The 25,193-nt window shown below is 43.7% G+C and overlaps 1 protein-coding gene across 1 annotated transcript in view; it reads right to left on the reverse strand.

Annotated features, from left to right (window-relative positions):
- Positions 1 to 6: 6 nt before the first annotated feature.
- Positions 7 to 25,193, reverse strand: part of ptk7b (protein tyrosine kinase 7b) — a 67,307-nt gene continuing 42,120 nt past the window's right edge. Inside the window, exons 3-21 of the mRNA XM_035662996.1 lie at positions 21,674 to 21,970; positions 14,975 to 15,077; positions 14,529 to 14,713; positions 12,482 to 12,629; positions 10,335 to 10,465; positions 8,396 to 8,662; positions 7,471 to 7,607; positions 7,175 to 7,310; positions 6,394 to 6,513; positions 5,904 to 6,053; positions 5,429 to 5,576; positions 4,106 to 4,233; positions 3,148 to 3,348; positions 2,269 to 2,430; positions 1,905 to 2,137; positions 1,717 to 1,797; positions 1,114 to 1,265; positions 784 to 962; positions 7 to 569 (exon numbers count right to left, since the gene is read on the reverse strand). Coding sequence (XP_035518889.1) covers positions 409 to 569; positions 784 to 962; positions 1,114 to 1,265; positions 1,717 to 1,797; positions 1,905 to 2,137; positions 2,269 to 2,430; positions 3,148 to 3,348; positions 4,106 to 4,233; positions 5,429 to 5,576; positions 5,904 to 6,053; positions 6,394 to 6,513; positions 7,175 to 7,310; positions 7,471 to 7,607; positions 8,396 to 8,662; positions 10,335 to 10,465; positions 12,482 to 12,629; positions 14,529 to 14,713; positions 14,975 to 15,077; positions 21,674 to 21,970 — 3,119 coding nt within the window. The 3' untranslated portion in view covers positions 7 to 408. The remainder of the gene's footprint in view (positions 570 to 783; positions 963 to 1,113; positions 1,266 to 1,716; positions 1,798 to 1,904; positions 2,138 to 2,268; positions 2,431 to 3,147; positions 3,349 to 4,105; positions 4,234 to 5,428; positions 5,577 to 5,903; positions 6,054 to 6,393; positions 6,514 to 7,174; positions 7,311 to 7,470; positions 7,608 to 8,395; positions 8,663 to 10,334; positions 10,466 to 12,481; positions 12,630 to 14,528; positions 14,714 to 14,974; positions 15,078 to 21,673; positions 21,971 to 25,193) is intronic.

Raw genomic sequence — 25,193 nt, forward strand, 5'->3', positions numbered from 1 at the left:
GTGTGTGTGTGTGTATGGAGGGGTAGAGGCACTGAGGTCGTGAGGCTCCGTGATTCAAAGTGTCTCTGGGACAGAGCGGCCGCAGACAGGCAGGCAGGGTCACAGTGGAACCACAGACTGGGACTCATCGGGAGGGTCATCCATGCTGCGGTTAAGGCAAACGTAAACTCCTGGCACTGCTCACAATGAAGCCTTTTACACAAACGTGAGTGCGTTTCCACTGATATAGCAAAGTCTTATCCACACACCCACTGTTTGAAATGCATATAAAGTGTTTAGTTTAGTGTAGTGTTTTCTCCTCAACCCTCTTCCCTGAAATGTGTGAGACTAATAATCCAGCATTCCTGTCTTTATTTTGGAGGAAGGGGGTTGGTCAAAGTTCCCCTCTGATGTGGGGTTAGGGTCGTCTCAGACTTTGCTGTCAGAGGGCACCTCTCCCAGGGCGTGCACAATTTCCGTGAAGGAGGGGCGCTCCTTGAGGCTTAGCGCCCAGCAGCGGGCCATAAGCTTGTAGATTTTGGAGGGGCATCCCTCTGGAACGGGCAGCTTCAGCTTCCCTGTCTGCAGACCTAGAGGGGCGGAGGGTCAGCAGAGAGAGGGAGGTTAAGACAAGAGACATGGACATATGTGGTTGTTTGATAGCATTTAACATTTAATGGATACTCTGTGACTTCCCCTCGAGAATTGATTACATTCCACCTCAGTAGGGACCCATTTTCTCTCTCTCTTCTGTGCTGAATCAGAACCTGGACTAAAAACAAGCCGCTGAAGCATCATACTGACCTTCCAGCGTCTCATCATCGCTGAGCTTGGTATATGGCAATTCCCCGTGACTGAACACTTCCCACATCAATACTCCGAAGGCCCACACGTCAGACTTGGTGGAGAAGTCGTCCTCAAACACGGACTCTGATGGGAGCCAGCGCAGTGGGATCCATGCCTGTCTGTAGTGGTAGTACTCACTACATACACAAAAGAGATGACAGGGAGATGGGTAATAAATAAAATTAGCCGGATGAACAGCGACGTCTCAGAATTGTAATGGAGCCATTAACTGTAGTTGGTGATTAAAGTGGGTGAATCTTATTAAATCAAGCTGCTTTTCCAACAGACCTGTTGTAGACGTCCTTGCTGAGGCTGAGCGATGACACTTTCACGCGCCTCTGACTGTTGATCAGGCAGTTTCGGGCAGCTAGGTCTTTGTGAACGAAACGGTGATTGGACAGATGCTCCATCCCATGAGCCACCTGGGCACAGATGGAAACCTGAAAGAAAGGAGAAAAAACATAATCAAAAAAACTGTCAAGGTGAAGTGACTTTGATAATACATCTACAAAGGCAGCAGAGCTTGCCAAGGTTTTGTTTGGTAGCATCCGTTAGGAATAATATGATATTTTGGAAAAGGATTCCCAGATTAAACACAGAATATGTAATATGTTAGTTAGTGAGTTTAAGAGGTGCTGTTAGAGGTAGTTAGATTTTTTTTTACCTTTGGAGAGAGCCAGGCTAGCACATGCTTTGTCTTTTTTGCTAAGCTACACTAACACTAATAAGTGTGTTTCCAAAATGTCTAAATGTTGCTTTAAGGACACAATGTCTTAGAGGGAATGGGAAGAGCATAACTTGCTCTATATGCTTTAGCTGACATACATTTCGGTCTTTATTATTTGCAGGATGCTGTGAGCTGGCACTCATGGTAAAACATTCAACACTTACTTTGGTCTTGGTGCTGATAGGCTGAGATTTGACCTTGTCATCTTTGCTTTTGGAAATTCTCAGGAACTGCTTTAGGTCCCCCTGGTACGATAAAAGCAAAAAAGAGAGTATTATATACCAGGTAAAAACAAATATACTTCTTCCATCCTCATGTGTTTGTGCATGTGCTTTTGTTTTTGTGTGATTACCAGGTCATAGTACTCCAGGATCATGTAGTGCGGCTCTGCCTCCCTACACAGGCCCAACAGGCGGACCACGTTGGGGTGGCTGAGCTTGGCGAACATTTCAGCTTCGCGGCGGAAGTCGAGCTGGAGCTGCTCATCTCGGGTCTGCAGGCTCTTCACCAACACCACCGTCTCCTCCTCGCTCTCCTCGATACCCTTAGCTTTGCATAGCAGCACCTCACCGAACTCCCCTTTACCTGAACATTCACACAGAACAGAGAGCACATGTCAGAGCAGACGCCACATGTTGTTTTATGAGGTGAAGCACAAGGTCATTTACTATCAATAAGACATACAAAAGATAATTAATATGAATTAATCATTCTACCTAAAGTAGTGATGGTTTGCAGGTTTGCCCGAGGGAAGTGGAGCTTGTCATTGTTGACGTGGCTGTGGCGTTTCTCGGTTGTTGCCATGGTACCCATGTTGGTGAGTGCCACCTCTTCCTGGATCTCAGTGGTGGTGTGGCCATTTTGTTGAACGGCTCCACCTAAACACAACAGACATCCCACAGGGTCAAAGATCGCCCACATAGTGCAAATCTCAATGGGTATTCACTGTAAACGTGATGTGTATCCAAACAGAGTAAAATCTATTCAACAAAACCTATAGTTCTTGCTCTGATTAGCTCTCATTAGAAGTTACACGGTGTAAAGTTGGATGCTGTATGAGAAGACTTCAGCAGGGTGTCAGCACATATCCCACTACTGCTCTGTCCCGATTCCACTGTGTACAGCATGTACCATATCTTAATCTTCATATTATATTGTTTTTGTCAAATGTAATTCTAACCGAAACTTGAATGTCACTACAAATTAAACTTCATAAAGACAAAGTAATTTTTTGTGTTCTGAGGTGTCCCAAGAACTGTTTCACTATCATCCACAATTAGTTTAGATTGGATTTTTTTTCCAGCTGTCAGCAGCTTTTGTACATCAACACACTCAAAAACTGCCCCCAAATCTTCCCACTCACAGTTAGTGTGTGCAGCGGAACTGGGACACAGCTCATCAAATTTGATCTGAATCTGTGGCCTATCACATGTTAAATGCAATACCCAGGATAAACACAAGATGGCAGCAAATATTCTAAACTTCTCAACAACACTTTGAGGACCATAAAGTTGGAGGAATATCAACTACTCACATAACCACAGGATTTTACAACAGTTTCACCACAAATTCAGAAACGTTCTTCTCCATCATACCATTGAGACACTCCATCTCAGGCTCCTCTCCATCCTGGCCTTTCTGCAGTCGTTTTGCGTTGCGTCTCTTTTTGCAGTAGAACATGAGTCCCAGCACTACAATGATGTACGCCACAGCTGCTCCCACTGACAGACCGATGGTTTGGATCATCTTGTAAGGAGCCCTGTCCCCATCTTCATCGATAGAGTGCACTGGTTTGTCTGTTGGGCAAAGTTAGTTAACTAAAATGCTCCGAAAAAGTACAGGATGTGTAACATGTCGGTTGGATGTTACCACATCCAAGTCTTTAATCAACATCACATGGATCAGTTTTTTTTTTTTAGAGTAAAAATGCAAATACAAGATGTAAATATGCAGTTCACTTTGAATTAAATGCGATTTCCAAAGTTAAACCCGTGTAACAACTGTAAAGCAAAACAAAAGCAAATAGCAATCCCTTATCTGTTTTATAGATTCATTATATGTATGTTGAAATCATAAGACTGTTGAGAAACATACAACCACTTCATTCAACAAGCTATTTTCACACTGTTAGACAGTGTTGTCACGCTGGCCCTGACGAGCTACGACAAACATCTAAATTTAATTGTCTCCTGCTTTGAACTAATCCAGAATACCATCCTGCTACTTTGGAAGAAAATGAGTTGATATGGGACACTAGTGCAAGTGTGTGACTGTAATTTTCAGCCTCAGTCGACACACAAGGAGCCACAGAGTGTGAAGCGTTATTAGATCTAACGGTCTGCCCAATCCCATCGCCTCAGTGACAGCCGTGGCGTCAGAGATGTGGCTGTGGTTATTAACCTGTCGACTTGGATGACAGGCAGAGGGTGAAGGTTTAATGAATGCCTTCATCCTTTACTTGTGATCTTGGCGTACGCCCCATGTGTGCACCTTTGTTCCAGATAAAGGAAGCCTGTGTAAATATGATTGCCTGTGCCTGTGTATTAAACTCACCCACTACATACAGCTGAGCCACACGGTCTTTAATACTGCAGCTGTTTCCAGCCACGCATGTGTATCTGCCAGTGTCGTCTGTAGTGACATCTGTAATCACCAAGGAGCCATTGGGGAGCTTCTGGAACCTGGAAGAAAGAGGGGACAGGTGAAGATGAAGGCGGATGTCCAGAATTCACAGCAGGGAAGGAGGACAGACATGTTGATTGGGTGTAATACATTTTCCCAAGCTGGCATGTGAGACTGTAATATGAGACTGACACATTACTGTAGCAGAAAGTAACATTTGTTTTATTTTTATCTGTTGGGTGAACTGATTCAGATCACTCTGTTAACATATAGTATGAATATACTAATGTACAAAAAAGATTTAAAGTCCACTACATATACACAGTGGGACTCATGGAAGAAGGTGTTTGTTTTGTTATCCTAAATCTCTCTTCTTCAGACTTTTATATTGTGACGTTTGCTCGTTCGACTGTTCCTCATAAATTGCTCGTTTCATCCTGATGAAAGCCTCCTGTTCATGAGCAGCCGGCTGTGTGTGAGGTTCGATCATTAGCACAATCAACCTCCCGAACACTGCTCTGTAAGGCTACCTGTTCCACAGTTTCATTCACAAAATTCTTACTCAAGTGTAAAGAGAAGAACTTCACACTTTGGAGCCCAAGGGTGGAGATCATAGGACAAATTTAGAAGTGTCGCTGTATCAGTACGAATATTAAAGCACAATTAATAATTATTAATAGTGAATCTGTTAACAATGTGTCATTAGAGAAGCACCGCACTGAGACATACTGTACATGTAGGTGAGGTGCATCTCTAAAGTGTTATAATGGAGGATGTTCACCTGGACAGCGACCTGCATAAAGCAGCTGAAGGAGTGGTAAAACTACTGAAATGTAAAAGTTGCCATGCCAAAATATATGGACATTATGGATTATTACGTTTATTTTTGTTATTCATTTTTATTTTAGTTAATTTTGGAAACATATTTAAAACTACAAATTCATTCCAATTCAAACTTTTCCTCTCTGTGGAGAGAGGTAGACATCAGTTCCTGACTCATACTTAAGTTTTCGTAAATCACTCTTTCGTGCCATTTAAGAACCAATCTGTCTGTACGAGATGTTCTTGCGTGAGGCCCATTGCGTGCCCATTGTGTAATACTATATAAGCACAAGCTACATCTATAATGAACGCACAACAAATTAAACTGCAATCCATCCTGTTTGGAACCTGTAATCACAAACTGTTTTCCTAATCCACGATAGTTGAGCTGTCTCAAAGGCAGATTAAAAAGAAAGAAAGAGTCTCATTTACCTTCTGTTCTTACTGATGTCCAGAGTCTTGTCTTTGACCATCCAGTGGATGTGGGGCTCGGGGTCACCGGTGGCCTGACAGTGCAGGATGGCTGTGTGACCCTGGTACACCGTCGTATTCTCTGGCTCCACCTTAAAGCGAATGTACACTATACGTGCACAAACACACACACGCGCTCATTAATACAACACTTACACCACAACTGGGTCATAACATTTCCTTTACAGACTGTGGTGACTGTGGTTAACAGTTAGTTACACTCTACAACCCGAAATGCAATTCATTACTGAGCTATAAAAAGGCCACTAAGCACACTATAAATGCTGCTGTATTTGCCACTTGATGAGAATGATCAATGACTGTCTGTGCACTGAGACCACAAGTACTTTCAATGTGGGGCTGATGACTAATACGGTGGCGTGACCCTTTCTCTCTCATAATTCCCTGCTCCCAGGATGATGAGTGAGCAGTTTACCGGCCACAGTGAGGGTCACCAGGGCTCTAATCTCCCCCTGGAGGCTGTTGGAGGCGATGCACGTGTAGTTGCCGGCGTCGCTGCGGGTGACTTTGGTGAAGTGGAGATGGCCGTTCCTCTGCTCTATGCGAGGTGGCAGCTCTCCTCCGTCTGCAGGGGGAGACAGAGAGACACACAGGGGGTTGGTTAGGAGTGCTGAGTGTGGGGCTGCCTGTGGAATTCGAGCAGTTAAATCTACTCCATCATTGCAAACACGGATGAGGTGGGGAAATGATCCATGATGATGAATCTTCCTCACACTCTGTTGATGCACATTCTGTGCGTGTTTCTACATATGCTTGTAGAAACAGCATTTGTCATCATTAGCATGAAAGGAATGAAGGGTACTGCTGGCATTCTGGATGAGATATTTCCTTAAGAAAGTGTTAAACAATCATCTTTATTCGATTTAAGTTATTGTGAGCTAAGATAAAGCCAGCAGTGTACAAACCTGCTTTGGTCCAGTGGATGGTGGGGGGCTCTCTGCCTTTAGCGGAGCACTGGATGATGATCTCATTATCCAGCTCCAGGCACTGAGAAGGCTGGGGGGTCGGGGTGAACTTCAGCTTCTCTGAAACACAAGTCAAAACACCACACACATTACACACGTGGTAAACACGGGGGGGGGCAACAAGTCAAAGCCTCTTTTGTGCAACTCACACTGTAGATGAAATGACACAAAGCTGACGCAAATCATGTTCAGGCACATTCGGGGAAATGTGGCTGCATGCACACATGGTACACACAGATCTGAGTGTTAAACCTGAGGTCTATCAGAGGATGAGATCATAAAAACAGATTGGCCAGACAAAACAGTGACATGTCGGGCCATCTATCACAGTAATCCTATAGCAGCGGAGCATCACTGAATGAATGAAATTTATCATGGAGATAATGTGTTAAAATGAAGGCTGAAATAAAGGTGCTGTGCATGAGTCATATTTCACACCTCTGTGGGTGTCCTGAGGACGCCCAGAGACACAACATAGACAAGCTTGTCTTATTTTAGGAAACACACACATTCACACTTGCAAGCCCACAGGCATGACCACATTTGTTTTTATATTTTCTCTCATTGCTGTGTTACCCATTATACCCCGGATATGATTTCACTTGTTACACATTATCTTTCAGTCAGTGCGGGGAATAACTTCAAGTACACCCTCAGTAAGAATAGCATAATCTACTGTATATATTAATATTAATCAAAGAGTGATTCCCTCGCAGCTTACCGAGCACAATAACTCTAGCTTGTCCAGACAGTCGGCCGCCTACAGTCTTAGTTTCACAGCCATACATCTGTCCGTCGTACACCTCCACATTGTTGATCCTGAGGGTGCCGTTACGGAACAGCTTAAAACGAGAGTCCTAGGGGAAAAAACAGAAGAGTTTTTAAGTGAAATTTTCTCATGTCTAGAAAAAAATAAAGCAGATATTAGGTGAGCTTTCATATGCTAGGTGTAGACAGAATGCCGATCAGAAAAAGACACTTACAACTGTTTGTGTGTTATTGTGTTTGATAACTGACCTCCTGTGTGATTCTGATGTTGTTGCGGAGCCATGTGACCTCAGGTTCAGGGTTGGCCTGAGCGTGACAGTGAAGGTAACCTGGTTTACCTTCCTCTAACTGGCTGTCCTGAGGCCTCGTCACCCACACTGGGGCAGCTGTGGAGACACACACAGATAATGCATTATAGTATCATATAGTATCAGTACAGTTCACTTAACCATACACTCCATGTGACTTGTCCTTTTCCATATACATAATAGCTCTTCAGCTACATGGCACTGCCTTGAATGAATATATATAAAGTGAGCTTGGTCCATTGGTCAGTCTGAACATAGACTGTCAGTTGTGTAATGCCAGTGTATCTGCTAAATGGCCTGAGTGTTCCCACCGTGCTCTTGACATTAAATAACATGACATAGCATAAAATAAAGAGGACTTCAGTTACCTATACTGCACGTTAGCCCTTACTGGCTTGCTTATGTTCTCTTTCAGCTTACGTTCTAAAGGGGAAAACAGTCTTATTTTCACTACTCTACTCTTTGGGATGCTATGGGGGAAAAAAACTAATAAATTACATACAAATACAAAATAAATTATGGAGTTTTACTATATTATGCCATATTCATGTGATAAGATGATAATTCATTAGTATATATCTTCTATGTTTTGAGCCTTTTTTAGACAGTGAAAACTGAATACTAGCCATTCTTTAACTCATTTAATCATATTTTTCTGTCTGTGATTTAGCCCGTCTCATAAGAGACAGTTATAAAAAAAAAACCTGGGTACTACATATCCCAAAATGCAATGTGATAACATCTTTCAATAGATACCCCTTGCCTCCTAAATGCCAACTTCTTTCAAACCCCACACGTTTTAAAAGTCTGGTTTTTCTGGTTTACACTGGAGCTGCACACTTTTTGTAAGTCTGTGTATGACTCACTGGCCACGATGAAGGTGACTTCCTGCGTCCTACGTCCTGCCTTGTTCTGGGCCACGCAGGTGAAGGCGCCTGAATCTCCCTCCTCTGTGGGACTGAAGACCAGATCCAGGCCATCCTGGTAAACTCTGCCCTCTGTGGGCATCCGCTGACCTTCTCTCTCCCACCAGACCTCGGGCTCAGGTTTGCCGCGCGGGGGACGACAGGGTACCCGCTGCAGGGTGTCCGCTGTGAAAACCTTCGACATCTTAGGCGACATTTCCTCTATCTCTGTAGCGGAGAGGAAAGAGGGCGGGAAGCGTGAAGTAGCCATTTGAAAGCTGAATGAAATTGATTTCCATTTACACAAGGCGCCTGATAATCATCAATCTGTCTTCAAAGCCACTGAAGCATTACTGATTTTGAATTTCATGAGCAGCCCCAAGCACACTTAATTCCAACTCACAGTTCTGTTAACGGATTTCCTGTGATTTGTAGCGCAGGCCACAGTAATTAGAGAACAAAGTGCACAGTAGGCGAACTGAGTATATAGGTTGTATGGGAATTAACTAGGGCCTGTGTGAGGTGGGTCATATCAAAACTGGCAGCCCCTATACAGAAAGTGGAATGTGATCTGCGGTACAAGAACTCACAAGACCTCCCGCTACTGTGTGTGTCCCAAATGGAAGTCATTAATACTTTATTGGCCTACAACGCTCTGAAAGCTGGTCAGTGGCTGCGACCTTCTATGAGTCTAAGATCTAAATCAATTAATGAGAACAGAAGAAAACATGCATTTCTCGGCAGATGAAAGAGAAGTGGAGCTGGGAGAGGAGGGGGAGGGCAGTAAAATGAATGGAGGTGGAGCTACGATGGAGTGACTGTTTAAACTTGTCCCCTAAATACTGAATTCTACTGTGACACAATCCCCTATAATGCCTGCAGGGATTACCATCAGATTAAGTGAATTAAGGTATTTAAATGGAGCTGCGGTTCACTGGGTTAAAACTGCAGATACAGTCGAACCTTGTTAATCCAAAACCCTTGGGGAAAGGGGGCTGATGGAGAAGGAATAAAGTACTTGGGACCTTAAAACGCATAGAAATTCCAGCCCTAAGCTCCTTCAAAATATTTGACTTGCATGCACTTGCATTTCAAAATGCTGGCTGATTAGTAAGATGAGAAGATACTACAGCTTGTCCATGCTTTAAGCTCAAGCAGCCATTAAAAAAAGTTGTTAGGAGTTCTCTTTGGAGTCATGGTTCGACAGGAAAAGAGCGAGCGCTGCCATGTGTGATATTAAACTTTGATGTGCCTGGACTTGTACATTATATTGTTTTCCCTGTGTGTATCAGAACCTAATCTTTATGTACAACCATTAATTGTTATTGTTATAGTTCATGTTTTGTTTTAATTTTAAAGTGGTTTAACACACCTGCCCGTTGGAAGTAGTAATTTCTGACAAGTACATTCTACTGATGTTGGATGAAAATCATGGGGCAGGTCTACTGACATTTAACGTTTCACAACATCATAATTACACTGCTCGTTAGCCAGTTTGAGTCATACTGGTATGTTATCTAATGTTAACCGCTTGTTCAGCAAGGTGCTATTTCACTTTGGAGAAAGCTTTAGCTATACAAGCTTGGCAAACAGCTGGAGTGTTGGAGGAAATACTATAGAGGGGAAGCAAGAAAATGCTCCAGCACGGTGTGTGTCGGTGTGTGTGTGTGTAGTGGATACAGCTGGGCCGGATGTCAATAAGGGAATGTGATTATCATCGGAGAGATCTGGCTCTAAGTGAAAGATCCCGAAGAAGAAGGGAGAGCAGAATGAGATGGAGGGCAAGATAAATATGTAACCCAAATGCCCCCTCACACTCTCAGATTACAGAATCACAGGTGTTTATCCCTCACCAGTTCAACAACTTCTGATGTGTGTATTTGTGTGTGTGTGTGTGTACCTGCTATGAGGAGGGAGGCTTCCAGTGTAACATGGGACCCACTGAGGCCACGGCCCACACACTTGTAGGTCCCCGTGCTCCTGAGCTTGACCTGGGTGATCTGCAGTGTGCCGTTGGGGAACAGGAACAGACTGTGGAGGAGAAACGTATCAGACAATTTAGGCTTCCAGCTCGGCCTGTTCACACCGTCTCACCATCACTGACCAACAAACAATGTGTCACACATTACTCCTACATGAAAGGATCAACACATGTTCTCTCAAGTGCAATATCAGATCTGTCTCAGATCGCATCTGAAAATAATTCGTAGCACTTGTTTCGGCCTGCCAGGAGCACCAGACAGTGATGATCTGCAACACAGGACAACAGAATGCGTGCCAGAAAACTAGGGCTATCTCAACATAGGCTTTGTTTTTTGTGCTTGGCATGTTACCTATGTTATCTGAATTGACCTGATTCGCTAAACCCAAGCCATCTGCTGCTCCAAATAGGTTCAAATAAATGCTGAGAATGTGTCCACACAGAACACAAAGAAAAGTGACCTACATAGTGAGTTAATTTTAAAAAGTCTTGTGCTTTCCTGATGGCTGGCCCCCGGCTTCTGGCAGGCTGAAGGGAGTATCAGTGCCAGTGATGGACGGGATGAGAAGTAATTAAAGGCTGACCTTAAGCCAGCTTCAGGGATGACAGATAAGGAGCTGCACATCCCACAAAGCACCGAAATCAGCTCCACAGACCGGACAACTCAACAGCTTATCAATGCTCACAAAGTCGTTATAAAGATCCTGGGAAAAGTTAATATCTAAAACAGAGAGGAATAGGTAAGTAAAGGCACTGCTGGATGCATTTAGGATGTTGTGGAATTCCTGAGGAGAGTTTTCCAAAAGCAGGATTCATATCTGGTTGTGCGCTGGATTCCCTCAGGAGGGGTGATATTTCTGTGTCATCTCTCCTCTTCTTCTCTGTTTAATAGCGGGAGGGAAATGAGCTTTGGGAGCTTGTGCATGTTTCCACCCGAGAGATGGAGAACAAGTCTGTGGAACATTACTTCACACGGAGGAAACTAACTCTAAAATAACCACAAAACAAAATGAACAAAGGCAGGCTTTTTTAAAGGCAATCATCTTTATAGCTACATGGGATTCTACACAGGAAGAATTGGTGTGGTTTCACGTGTTTGCCTCCAGAGCTGGTTTGACCCAAGGGGGAGAATTTCCTCTGTCTGCAAAAACAGCCGCTGGTATATTTTTTCACACTTATGAAAAACAATCTACATCAAACATTCACACATCTAAAGGGAGAGGGGGGGTTGTCTAAAAAGTGCAGGTAGAAAACAGATGATGAAACATTCCTCTGGCATTATATCAGCCCAGATCAATAAACACAAACACACAAACCACCAGGTTGCCATGGAATACATTCTGTCTGTGTGTCTGTGGTTTTACATTCACGCTTATTACCTATCCCTCTGCTATCCTGGTGCTGAGTCATCACTGCATTGGTGACCAAACCAGCCTCTGACAAGCTCATTACACAAGTGACTAACTGTTGATATTGGAATCCTTCATCACCCTTGTTCATTCACTGAACACAATAATCACTTTAAAATCGAAAACCCGGCTCTCGCTCTCCATGTGGAACAGGCTGGAGTGTGCCTATGTATAAGCATGATGTGCTACGAACCCTGAGGGTATCCCTTGACTCTTGGTATAGAAATTGGTTATTATCTTGTGCTTATGTGTTTGTAGGGGACATGCTGGTAAGCTGATTGTAGCTTTAGGGGGTTTTCCGCTCCTTGGGTGAACACTGGAGAGCTGTAAAGTCTTTGGTGATAGGCTGGAGAGAAAGGCTGTGTTTAAGCGATGTATAGTAGACTGCAGAGAAACTTTACTGCATTGTGTTCCAGTAATAATATTCCTGTAATGTGCAATCCATCTTAAGACAGAGTTATAACAGCACACAGAGAGCACGATGCAAAGGTTCCACCTCATTGGGTTCAAAGGAATCCCTGAAGCTGGAGCTTATATAATGGTAAGTGAGGAGAGGGAATGAAGTGGGGGCAGGATGTGGAGAGAGAGGGGAGTATGAGATGTATGATGAGAAGGAAAAAGAGTGATTCAGAGGGGAGGATTTAGCTCTCAACATACCGAGACTTGTTTGACAGCAGCTCATTTTCGTGGTACCACTCCAACGTGGGTTCCGGCACGGCGGTAAACTGGCAATGGAGTACCGCCTCCTCGTTCCTCAACACCACCTGGTCCTGTGGAGTGACCACCGGCCGTGGAAAACTCTTATCTGTTAGAGAAGTAGACCAACATCTGCATGATTACATCTGCAAGCACCAGACCATCAAGTTCCATCTGTGTGGATGCTTGTGCATCGCACCAATCTACTCCGAGCTTTATTAAAAGCTGCCAACAGCAACGTGAGGCTGGTGAGCAAGTGGCCTTCAGGTGGCGGTGTGTGTCAACACCTCAGGGGGCCCCAGGGAGACTTAATGAGGTCAGTGAACAGACCCTCCAGCTTATCTGGACCATCATCTCCTCCTTTTTTTCCCCCTCCTGGATCGTAGAATCAAATTCTCTGTGATGATCTAAAGTCACGCTATTCCAAAAAACTAGGGTTAGAAGGACTCAAGTGGGGGTCAACTACTATGGAAGGAAGGGAAATCTGTACCTGAATGATCAAACTGATAATAATTTTGTATTTTTAACAATGGAGGTTGAAGGATTTTTACAGCCAATTTCAAATAATCCAGAAACTGCATAGTATTTGACCTCTATTTGACCCCATTTACCCTGCTAGGTGCCCTCTAAACATTTCCATTGGCTAACCCTGGACAAGGCTGATCTGGCCTGCTAAAACCAGAGATTTAGTACAGTACAATCTAGAGGAGTAGTAATTACCCCACAGATTTAAGGACATTGTTATACTCTAAATACAAAAGCTGAAGGGTGTTGAGCTCAATAAAGAAATGGGAACATGAAAATACCCTTAATCCAGGTTTAAATGTGTGAGTATTTCAATTATGAACAGCTAAAGGAGGTATAGTGCCAGTGGCAGTATCAGGATATGGCTACTGGTTGGTGCGAAGAAAAAGAAAGGCGTACACTCAGAGCACACCTGGCCCACCCAGGAAGTCGGTGGGAAGGCCTCATCTTAAATGGCCGTGACCGTGCATTGAAAAGCTGTCTAAATCTGTCAGCCTTTCCTAAAGGTGAAGCCCTATAGAAGAGCCGAGGGTGGCAACATGGTAACTGGAAACTCGACAATTATCCATTCTTCCTTCAACCAGGTGCTAACCTAGCGTGTCTGTGTGTGTGTGTTGCAGGTGGCTAATTAGAGTGGAACGAGGCATCAGGTTTCTTGCACAGATGTGCTACTGCTGTATGTACAGTACTAGCACTGTGGTGTAGATAATACACAGGAGGGGCCCACACTTATATAGTAAATAACAAATGTCATGTTACCAGCCTGCAGAAATACAAATAATCTCCCTATACAACAACACTGCAGCAGACTGTCTGCGAAAGCTACGATAAAGCAGTCAGATCAACAGAACAACACTGCTGCTGAGGGGGCTGATATTATTATTTGCCCTGTAGATGTTTATAATGTTTGTTTCGGTCTGCGTGAGTGGCGGAGGAGGAAGGTGCTAACACACTCTCAGGTAATCACATTAGGAACGCTGTCACTGCCTCTCTGCACGCTCTCTCACCACTAATGGTCTACGTGCCCCCTCCTCCCTCTTCTTCACCACACGTCCTGGCAGGTGTGGAAAAATTCATGGAGAGCTAAACATATCTGATTATTAATTACACGCAAACTGGAGCTGAAAAGGATTGGTTGATTAATCAATTAGTTAATTAGTGGAAAGGTAATGAGCAAATTGCTTCTTGTTTGTGTCATTTTCACATAACTTGTGCCAGCTTCTTGGGATTTGCTGATTTATATTATTGTAAAAATGCATATAGTTGAGCAATGTGAAGATGTTCCCTTTTTTTTCGCTTTTTGAATTGTCGTAATAATAAAAGAAATAAGAAAATTGGTACATCAATCAATTACTGTAGCTTTACAAGCAATGCTGCGGGGCTAATTCAGCTTAATAAGTTAAGTCATGCCAAGGGTGGCCAAAACTGTGAAACCACAGATGAATACACTGTTACAAAAGGCCACACACACTCACACACACACCTATTATGTTGAGAGTGAAGTTGCTGTTGCTGCAGACGTGCCCGGCTGCATTCTTGGCACAGCAGTAGTACAGGCCGTTGTCGTCCGGGCTAGCACTCTTAAAGGTGAGCGTCCTCTCTTTGTTGTTGATCTGATGGCTCTTCTCTGTCAGCTTCACCCCGTCCTTGAACCACTGGCACGTCGGCCTGAGAGGGAGAGGAGGAATTAGACAGGATAGGCATGAGAAGAGAAAGCAACAATTGAGGAAGAGCCGGGTGATTGATGGAGCCAAAAGAGAAGATATATAAAAGGTGAGCAGAGGGGGACAGAAGAAGAATAGGAAAAGAAGAACACAAGGGCATGAGAAAGGCCAACAAGGACAGGAGAAGAGTTTTTCGGTACAGTCCTCAACACGATCCTTAACCCTGTGAGCTCTGAACTTGAGGTGACTGGGGGAGGAGACTCACCGTGGGTGTCCATCAATGTGACAGCGCAACGTCACTGGCGCAGAGCTCTCAATCTCCCCTTCTGAGGCGGGCTCCTTCAATGTCACACCACCACTTTCTAACCCTGTAGAAGAAGAAAAACAGAGGAGAATGTAAGGAGGAGGGAGCGAGCACACGAGCAATAATCCAGGAGAAGGACAGGAGGAAAAATTGAGTTAAGTGGTCGTCCTGTCGTCTGTCCTAGCGGGACGCATGACAATGCTAATGGGTCCAACAGGGATGAGGGCAGAGTGGAGCACATCGCTGTGACAGCACTATGACTCAGGAAGAGCGGCAGAGCAGAGAGCTACCACTGTCCTGCACTCACAAGAGCAAGCTCGGCCTTTACAGCGCTTTTTATGGACATTTATTGGACAGCTCATTGACATACTCTGTTAAAATGGCTACTGTGCTGTCACAGCAGCCTATAAAACAGGCAAAATGGGGAAAAAAAGAGCAATAAGGCAACAGTGAACATTTTTTGACTTCCAACCTGATCAGGTGTGTTTACATTACAGCACCATGGGAGGAGCAAATACCACAACAAAGTGATGAGAGTAATCACTCACATGTGTCACATGAAACCTGATCAATGGTATCAGAGTGACAGATGAGCAACAGAACAAATGAAGAAAACAGATGGCGGGAAATTGATCCACGGCCGTCCCCTGAACGCATCATGGTGCAGTGGGAAATGAGGAGAACAGAGTGGTTTTACTATTAAGGGTTTGACCCAGTGCACTGAGATATATAAATCAACTACATACAGTATGTCAAGAAATCATCACAGTTGCAAATCTTTCCTACATTCTCCTAAAAGGGTAAAATATGATACACTCCCAGTGCATGATTCTTTCAAATGTCAAGACAGACTAGCAGATACAGTATATCTCATGAGGCATGTCATCCCTCTAGGTAAAAGGAGGGGAAGGGAAGCTTCTGCAAGCCTCTTTGGTCAGAAATTCAACTGTAAAAATGCCATATTTGATCTAAAAGGAGACACTTCTGTTGACATAATCATTGCCTGTCGCTGGGCTAGATGCACACTGAAGTCTGCTGGGTGAATAAGTTAGTGTTTTACAGTTATTGAGAGAAACCAAAGTTGTATCTTATCTGGCGAGAGACACCTTAGATTTGGTTGTAATACAGCCTTAGCACACCTTGCTGGAATTCCCCTTCTCTTGTTGTATGTGTTGACTACACAAATACTTAATGTTGACACTGAGTGAGAACCAGGGCTAATTGGTATTTATGTGATGATGTATAAGCAGCGGTTCTATCACATGCAGTAACTGTACACCTAGCGTGTTTACTGTGTACATACATCCTTTCACTGAGAGAGCAGAGTTTGTTTGGGTAGCCCTGGTTAATGCATGAGTCCATGAGGTTTTTATGAGTGTGTATGTTATGTGTGTATTAGTGTAAGACATTCCACAATTGTGAGCTCCATTTATATGGCCTGTGGCTGAATACTGCTGCTGCATCTCTGCTGCTGTTTGGATCATCTATGAAATATGCATGGCATGAGTCTCCACCTGAGAGTGGTGGAGAGGCGGGTGGGGGAGACACAACACCACTGTGAGGTCAGAGGGGGCGCTAGAGGAAGACCTGTCACAATGAATTACGCAGAAAACTGGCAGTGCTCTGCACCTCGGGGGATCATGGGAAACCCGTCTCCAGAGTAACAGGGCCTCCATCCCTCTTCCTCATATCCCCATCTGTGACATGATCCGCTCATTAGCTTCCTCTCAACACAGATACCCCAACAACTGTGAGTATGTGTGTGGAACAAGAGTGTAAGTGTTTGTGTGTGCGTGTGTGTGTGTGTCAGAGACGTGTTTGTATCTGTATGTGGTGGTGAGGTGTGAAACGCAGCTGATGATGCTGTGCCCCAAAGCAGGAATGCATGCGTGTAAATGTACTGTCTGACAGTTCTGCAGAGGATGCTAATTGGTTGGGTGTCTCAGTCAAGGCCTTTCCAGTCAATAACTCCGGTAGCTTAGTGAGGAGGAAGTGATGAAGGCCATCTTAGCAATGGAGACCTGGGGCCAGACACTCCAGACAGACCTGTTATTAGTGCACTGGAAACCTAAGGGGGGCGGCGAAACCAGAAGGGGAAACAGTGAGTCACTGAGGAGGAGGAGGAGGAGAGAGTCAGAAAGAAAAAGTCTAATGGAACAACAAGTATCACCTGCAACATGACTGACATTCGTAAATGAAAACAAAAGCATCTGTTTTAACTTGCCCGGAGTAACAGGTGGGTGTCAAACTGACACAGCTGGATTTTAAAGTCACATTCTGTCCGACGTCTGTGTGTTTTTATGTTGTCTACAAAAAAAAATGTGATTCAGATTGTAACCTCTGTCTGGTATGCCTTTACTGGGAAAAACCCTCTGACACCTTTTTACATTTGTAAGAAATATTTTACATTCCAGCAGCATGAGTCTGTAATAAGAGGAAAAAAACTGGGTAGGTAGTGTGAGCAGTAAGACACACCAGGGCTGAAGAGACAAACAGAAGACCTATATACTATAGGACACAGTACAGAATACACTGCTTGACCTCTGTGACCTTATAATTATTGGAACAATGAGCACTTATCAACACACACTATCTTGTGACTGTCTAAAGTTTCTACCAGTCCAGACCTATTTGGTTCTGCAGCAGGTTAAAAACCAATTATTGGTATCATTTCATTTCCAATTTGACCTGGATTTTCTGACAGTAACACATTCTAACCTTTTACCCCGCACAAAAATCCATTCACAGTTCAGATTTCTCCAGCTGTCCAATGGACAAACAGAAGGCGCTCTTTCATAACCTATTAGTGGCAAATACTTCCCCGTAATCCCTCTCAGAATGCATGACTAAGTGTTGGAGCAGGCCTGGCAGCTAACGCCATAATTAGGGGTGTATAATTATTATGTTGGAGGCAGAACAGGAAGCTCTATCAACACAGGGATGATAACAGATGAACTGTGAGGATATTGTCAAGGCAGATGCTTGGACCATTCATCCCTCACTGTGCCAAAAGGCAGCTGTATGTGCGTGTGTTAGTCTGTTTCACTCAATGAGCTGATTTGTTGCCATGGAGAAGGGTTTCTGAAACAGACACGCAGGGTGGATTGTGTTATCCAGGGCAATGCTGGGGATAGGATTTGACAGACAGCACCATATGGGTATGGAAATAACTAAAACATGTGGCAGATTTTGTAGACTTTGCCCCAGCACAGTCGTGTGACAAAGCGTGACGAGGTGTCAGATTTTATCAGCTGTGGCTGACAGAGGTCAACAGGCCAGGCTGCAAACTACGGCAACTCAGAGAGAAGCTGCTGCTGTGACAAGGCAGAAAGAGGAGGAAAAAGGAGGGGGAAAAAAAAGAAGACACTGACACTGGAGGAAAGTGACTCTGCAGGGGAGAAGCTGACGGATGGAGCCTGGGTCATTAAGCATGAGGAGCTGCATTTTGTCAGCTCACAAAAGCCATGGTAGTGGTAGGAATTGTGACAGGGTGTGAAAGAGTAGAGCTGTGCTGAATGATCTGAAATGCATCTGCTGAACTAATGTAGGTTATGGACGCATGCTGTGTGATTAAACCAAGATGGCGCGTGTGTTGCGGCTCTATGAATTGAAAGATTAAACAGGGAGGAAAATGCGCCTCCTTGCCTGTTTCTACTGTACGTTTCCCTTCTTCCTGCTGGCTATGTCACCGATTTCCAAAACGCTGTCAGTCTTCATCTTGTTACCGACAGTCAAGCGAAGCGTTGCCTCCAGGACCAACAAACACGCTGACAATAGTGATGCCTGAGCCTGACGCCACTGCTGGACGCGGTCTCTCCATGGAGACCCAGTGACCGGGGTGGGACAAAAAAATAAAGGGGGGCTAAAACCTCTATTAGTGAAGACAGAAGGGGGGATAATTACTCTGAATAACTCAACTGGCAGGATTTGCCCACCCACTATTGAGAGCAAGATAAATTAACTCTCTCTCTGCAGAGGGCGGGAGGAGGAGGGGGGACAATCTACTCTTGTACAGTCCATGTACAGTACATATGGAATAACGCCACCACCCCCCACAACCCCCCTTCCAACCCACATTTACTACTACGCACGCAAACTTGCATACACATGAGTGAACGCACATGCAGGATTAATGCCGGAGGGGGTCTTGACTTTAAAGCTGTGTGCGGCTTTATCGCCCGTTAAATTTATGTTGGGGAAATATGAGAACATCTGTCATAACATGGTCTGATCCACCTAAAGTGATCTAGAGATGGACAGCTAACCCGTACATTATGACAAAGAGACAAATGTGTTGATGCACAGAAGTAGATGTAGCATACAAAAGTGATTAAGGAGGATTTATTGCTGTTGTGTGTTTGATTCAGAATAGTATGCTGTGCTATACGTTATCTTGTTTCTCCTTTAGCGATTTCTTATCTGTATTCTTATTAAACCGATACAAAAGTACAATTACATTTTCCAACCAAATGTTAATGTGTGGTGCATTGACAACACTACATTCAATATTATCTGCTTCTCAGCAATGTATCTGCTGCTCGTATCTGCTCTATCTACTGCACATCTGCAGCACCGTCACATATTTGAAAAGAGACAAATGTGCTGTCAGTGTACCCGGCGTCCTAACTCTGCCCTCGTAGCGGTTTTGCTAAAAGCCTCAAGCAGCCAGTTTCTAATTTGGAAGGCTACTTGATATGATGCCCCATCAGCCCCCTCAGAGGGAGAGACCATGCATGCAAACATGTATGCTCATTACCACCCGCAAAAGAGGAAATATCATGTGCATTTGCAGGAATCATGTTGGAAACAATAGTCAGCTTATGAGGAGTTTCAGAGGGGATTTTTTTTTTTATTAAAGATTTATTTAACATGAATCTGCATTGACTGATTTTTTTTTGTGCAGTGACAGTGATGTATTACCTGTATAAAGTTGTTATGCCAAAGCTGTTGGTAAACAGTTGTTTATCTACACATCAAGCAGATATGGAGCAACATTGGTCTTCATTTGGTCTCCACTACGACCTGCCAGTTGCCAACTTTGCCCATCTGTTCTTTGGTGTAGGGCAGGTAGAGGTAGAGTACACTATGTTTATCACAGCTTTTGAGAAATGATGCCCTTGACAGCAGTAAACTCTAACTGTGAATTTGTGAGCCAGACACTTAAAAGGTTGCACCTCATCTTATATTTACACCTCTACATTTTGACTCTTGTTGCCTCTATAATATAAAAAAATTTGTTCCTATATCCCGTAAACGATTATATAGTTATGCCATTTACCAAGCCTTTCAAAAACGGATAAAAAATTCCCATGAAAATAAATAATCAATGTATTACCACTCTTATGTAAATAAGGGCCCATATACATTTCCATGATTTATTAAGTTCAGCATGAAAAAACATTATTTTTTAAAGAATTATTACACCACCTTCCTTCCAATACAAATATGCCTCTCTTTTCCAATGCGTGGGAATATTAATGATCTGGCAGCTCTTAAGAACTGGTGCTTCATGTCTAACTAGTTTTCTTTTTTAGTTTTTTTTAATCTGTGGGAGTATGTCAGTTGAGCTGTATTGACACACTAGATCATGTTTAATTGCAACACATAAAAGCAGTTCCCTTCAGATCAGACATGGTTTGGAAAACTGATGTGCTTCTTTGGTCCGTCTGGCTAAAACTTTTAATCATTTAGACTCAACATCACAGACCACAAATATCCAGTGGTGGAAGACACATCATACAGCAGGGGTTAAACCTCTGCTATCCCACTCCGTCTGTCCCTCTCAGTCTGTCTCTCAGTTTACTACTAGGAGGTCTGGACACTCATCGGCTCTTGTAATCCGCCTTTGAACAATTATCATCACCGCAAAGAAAAACCTTGCAGGCTGAATGTATCTAGAGAGGACAACATATTCCAGATGGAGCCATTTTTCACCCTGCTTTGCTTTGTTTTCTTCTGCCATCAGTACAAACTTAGTGTTTGCAAGACACAAAGGCTTTTGAGTAACAACTGGTACCTGAGGGCCTTCCACAATACGTGAACAAGGTTGTTATTTATCCCAACCAGGGCTGTGCAGAATTCCCATGGCTTTCTCTGAAACTTAAGAGGGTCATTCAAGGTTTGGTTATGGGGCTAAACAACAAAATTAAGATACCAGTGTTCCTCCTTTTGATGGGATAAAACATTTAGAAAGTGACGTAATGAAAAGCCTGACATTAATAAAAAATTCTTAAGTAAGAAGGGCAGTGTTAATCTAAAACTACATAATTATATAGCTGGGAAGGAAATTACAGTTGCTCAGTAATTTCCAGACAAAAGCCTTTTGATAGTATATGGGAAAAGAGTGTGTTATACAACGGAAGAAAAAAAAAAGATACAAGCAACAAGAAACACATGCTTGGTGGCACACATATCCAGTTTCCTTTGGAGAGAGGGAGAGGAAGCCACAAAGAACAAGGCAACAAGGTGGAAACATTCCTTCAGCTCATACTACCTGTCATCTTATACTGTGACTTTGTATAGCTTTTTTGATCCAGAAACTGGATGCACACCCTGGCTGCCATTATGAAACTCTGTCAGCTGGCAACTTTCACTCAGGAGGTTTTTTTGTTGTTTTTTTCTAAAAGGGAGGGTGAGAACAGCTTGAAACTAAACACTCACACTTGATATTGAAGGAGGCATTGGTGGAGTGGAGCAGCTCTCCCGTGGCCTCATTCTGTGCGATGCACTCGAAGCTCCCTGCGTCCAGCCGGCGATCCACAGCGGTGAACTTGAGGTTGCTGCCCTCCATGAAGCGCCTCTCGCTGTTTTGCAAGGGCTGGCCGTTGTGGTGCCAGCCGTATGTGATGTCAGCCGGATCGCTGACCTCGCAGCGTAGCATGGCGCTGCGGCCATGCAAGGCATCCTGGGACTTGGGCTCCTTGGTGAACTGGATGGTAGCAGCGTGGATGGCCAGAACTGGAAGAGGAGGAAGAGAGAGAGAGGGAAAGTAAATGACAGAGGATTAGAATGGATCTGCTGTTAACATTTTACTGCTTTTTCCGTTCATTAAGTGTGTGCCATAGCGACCACTTAGCCTTGCGGAGGAATGCGATGTTTAGACAATACTGGCTAGCTGTGAATTATTTTGTCGTAAAATTATCAGACCCAACGTGGAGAAAATACGTTTTCCCGTTAGTGGGGCTATGACGTGATCTCACACACACATACACACACACACACGTGCCTCACAGTCATGTGCCATCAGCTCAGGGAGACGCATCTCTCAGACAAGACATGATGTGTTGCACGCACATCCTCACGCACACTTAAATCTTTTATTTCCCCTCATGATGCTGTGTACAAGCTCTGTGTTAGAGACGTGTTTTCTGCTCTATTTACCCTCATCTCAGTGGAGAAAATGACAAGAGTGTGACTTGGTCTGAGGCTGGAAGAACACTTCACAGTCAGTTCTCTACGCTACAGTTAGAAGCCAAGAGTTCACAAAACACAAGAAACACAAGATACTGAGCACAGATAATGAAAACAGAAGAATGGAGTCACAGTACGATTAGATTTGTTTCACCTGTGTGTGTTCCCCATTTTTATTTTTCCCATTTTTTTTAAATATCAGTCACGGAACAACTAGAACTTGAAAGAGCATGTTGGTGACAACACTGCAGTAGTATGTGTTAACAGAGTAATGATCAACACCCATCAGCTAACAAATTAATCTTCATATTTTATGATTCTTGGATCAAGAAACACAAATGTTTTGTAAAATTGCCAGTCACTCGCTTATTCCAGCTCAATGTAATACAGTCACACCCCTCCACCTGAAGATTCCTGTCAACTTCCTGTTGAAGGGCCAAAAAAAAGACAACATATTAATTATCATCACTAATATGTCTTTCATGAGAACAGAAAGACTCCAGCTGCACTCTGTCATCGTGTTTTAGCAGCTACCACCATGAACTCCTCATCAATAACTAACTCCACCGGTTTGTCATAGCCCTCATGTGCCCTGCGTAACACAATGTTATCATACCTGAAGTCAAGGTTTGTTATCATAAGGAAGGGTTCACCACTCAATTAAGCATACCTACACCTGCGTAACGGTGTGTGTACATGTGTGTGTGTGGAGGTCTTCATGGTCCTCTTGCGGGCAAGAAGCCAAGTAAAAAGGAGGATCTTTCAATAATGTTAAATCAAAGAGCCTGCTGAAGATGAGCCAAGGTAATTCCTCCATCTTTGACCCTCCTCACCCCACCGCCCCTGTCCTTCTCCTGTCTGTGCATCTCTTCATCAGGCTCACCTTTGTCTCAGCTGCAGGTGGCTGGAGTCAACAGACACGCAGGCAGAGGAAGACGCAGCAAGGCAGAAAGGCTGATCAAGCATGCCAGGTGAAATAAGCTTGCCTTAAATGCCCCCTTTACCTTTACATTTTGCAGACAGGAGGAAGATCTACGCATAGCTAGAGATCTGAAAATATGCCAAACAGTTTGAGATGTGGACCTCTGAATAATGTCAGCAAGAATAAAATACAGAATCTACCATCAAATACTGCGCTAGAAATAAAGAGGAATGTCTGGGTGTTATTGCACATGAATGTCTCCAGCTTAATTAAAGACAAATTGTTGTGAACACAATGTTGTGTTAAAGCAAAAAAACAACTGCTGAATGCCTCCTTACTCAGCATGCCAGCAACTGCATTAAAGAGCTATCCTGATAAGAAAATAGCTAAAACATCAGCGACTACTCCTTTATTTCAGGACACAAGACAGCAATCGCCCTGAAACGTTTTCCTATGATGGTACAAATCCGCACACATCTCCACTGATGCACAGTGTAAGATTAGCACAAGAAATGTGTCCCTTCAAGGCCCAAAGACAAACACGCTCAGTCTGACAAGGTCACTCCATGTGCAGGCCGCTGGAGTGAGAAAATGTTCCCTGGGAGTGAGCATTTTACAGACAGCTATGACATTAACGTCAAACTGATCAAAGCAGTTGTGCAAGTCCAGAGAACAACAACTGAATATGTCAGACCGTCACCATGTGCTGCCCAACATGTCACATTTCCTTGAGAATGTCCTGTTGGGCCTTTGCTATGACTGGTCTTTGTAAAGCACTTTTATATGAATTCACTTCTGGATTTAGATATCTATCGCCAACTGGTCACACAACTGGTCACATTTTTTTCAACTTCGTAAAACAGCTACATAGCAACCGATAAGAAAATGACACTATACTTCAATGTTATTATTTTTAGTCTATCATAATTTCACCAGGTCTGGCAAACAGGTGGATCGATGGCTTCTTTGGGGGAAGGGGAATTGAGTTTTTTTCCCCCATGGAGACACTGTATTAGAGGTCACACAGCACAATGAACTTTCTTTCAGCTGTAAATACAATGTGGGGGAGAAATGTACTGGGTCCAGGAGAAACACCTGCTTCCAGATGATTGGCTTTTACGTTACTGTATCAGGCCAAAATATCTCACTTCCTCACCTTAATTTGTTCCAGCTAGACTGAAATGACAACCATCTTATTTATGTGTTTCCATACAGAGATTTTATTTCATTTTCTGTCATACTGTCTCAACATGGGAAGACGGTCTTGTGAGAAGGTTTGAGCTAACCCACAGTTAGTTCATTGACCAAAGAATTTATTAATAATAGAAACCACTGATCAAGAGATTTACTGATTATGAACCCAATAGTTAGCCCTGGTTCATAAATCATTCTTCCCTCATCTGAAATGAGCTCTAGTATGGTTCCTTCACATGATTTATTGCAGAAAGGATTATTCTAACTTCTCTTTTGTACAAGAAAGTGGTCTCAAACTATTCTCCTAAGAGTCTGAATTTGTTCCATCTGTGTAAAGCTGGGATAAAAGGCAGCAGATGGGTTGGAAACACCAACAGAGTCATCCCCAACATTCACCTAAAACAATCTATCAAGTAATGTTCACAGACAGCGCGCTGCCTCCATGCCAAGCTTACAGCTGGGGTGTGAGGTAGCGCGCCAACTTCCATCACACTGAGCCTCCTCTGTGTACGCTGATGTTGCAAGCTTTGGTGGAGGAACGGCAGAGCTGTGGCATGCAGTTGATGGTTTCATTTGAGATGCACGTTGACATACAGTGTGTGTGTGTGTGTGTGTGTGTGTGTGTGTGTGTGTTTAGACAGGGAATTACTCCTG

This window comes from Morone saxatilis, unplaced genomic scaffold, assembly GCF_004916995.1.
Source record: "Morone saxatilis isolate NCDOM2014 unplaced genomic scaffold, NCSU_SB_2.0 Contig19, whole genome shotgun sequence".
Taxonomy (NCBI): Eukaryota; Metazoa; Chordata; class Actinopteri; family Moronidae; genus Morone; species Morone saxatilis.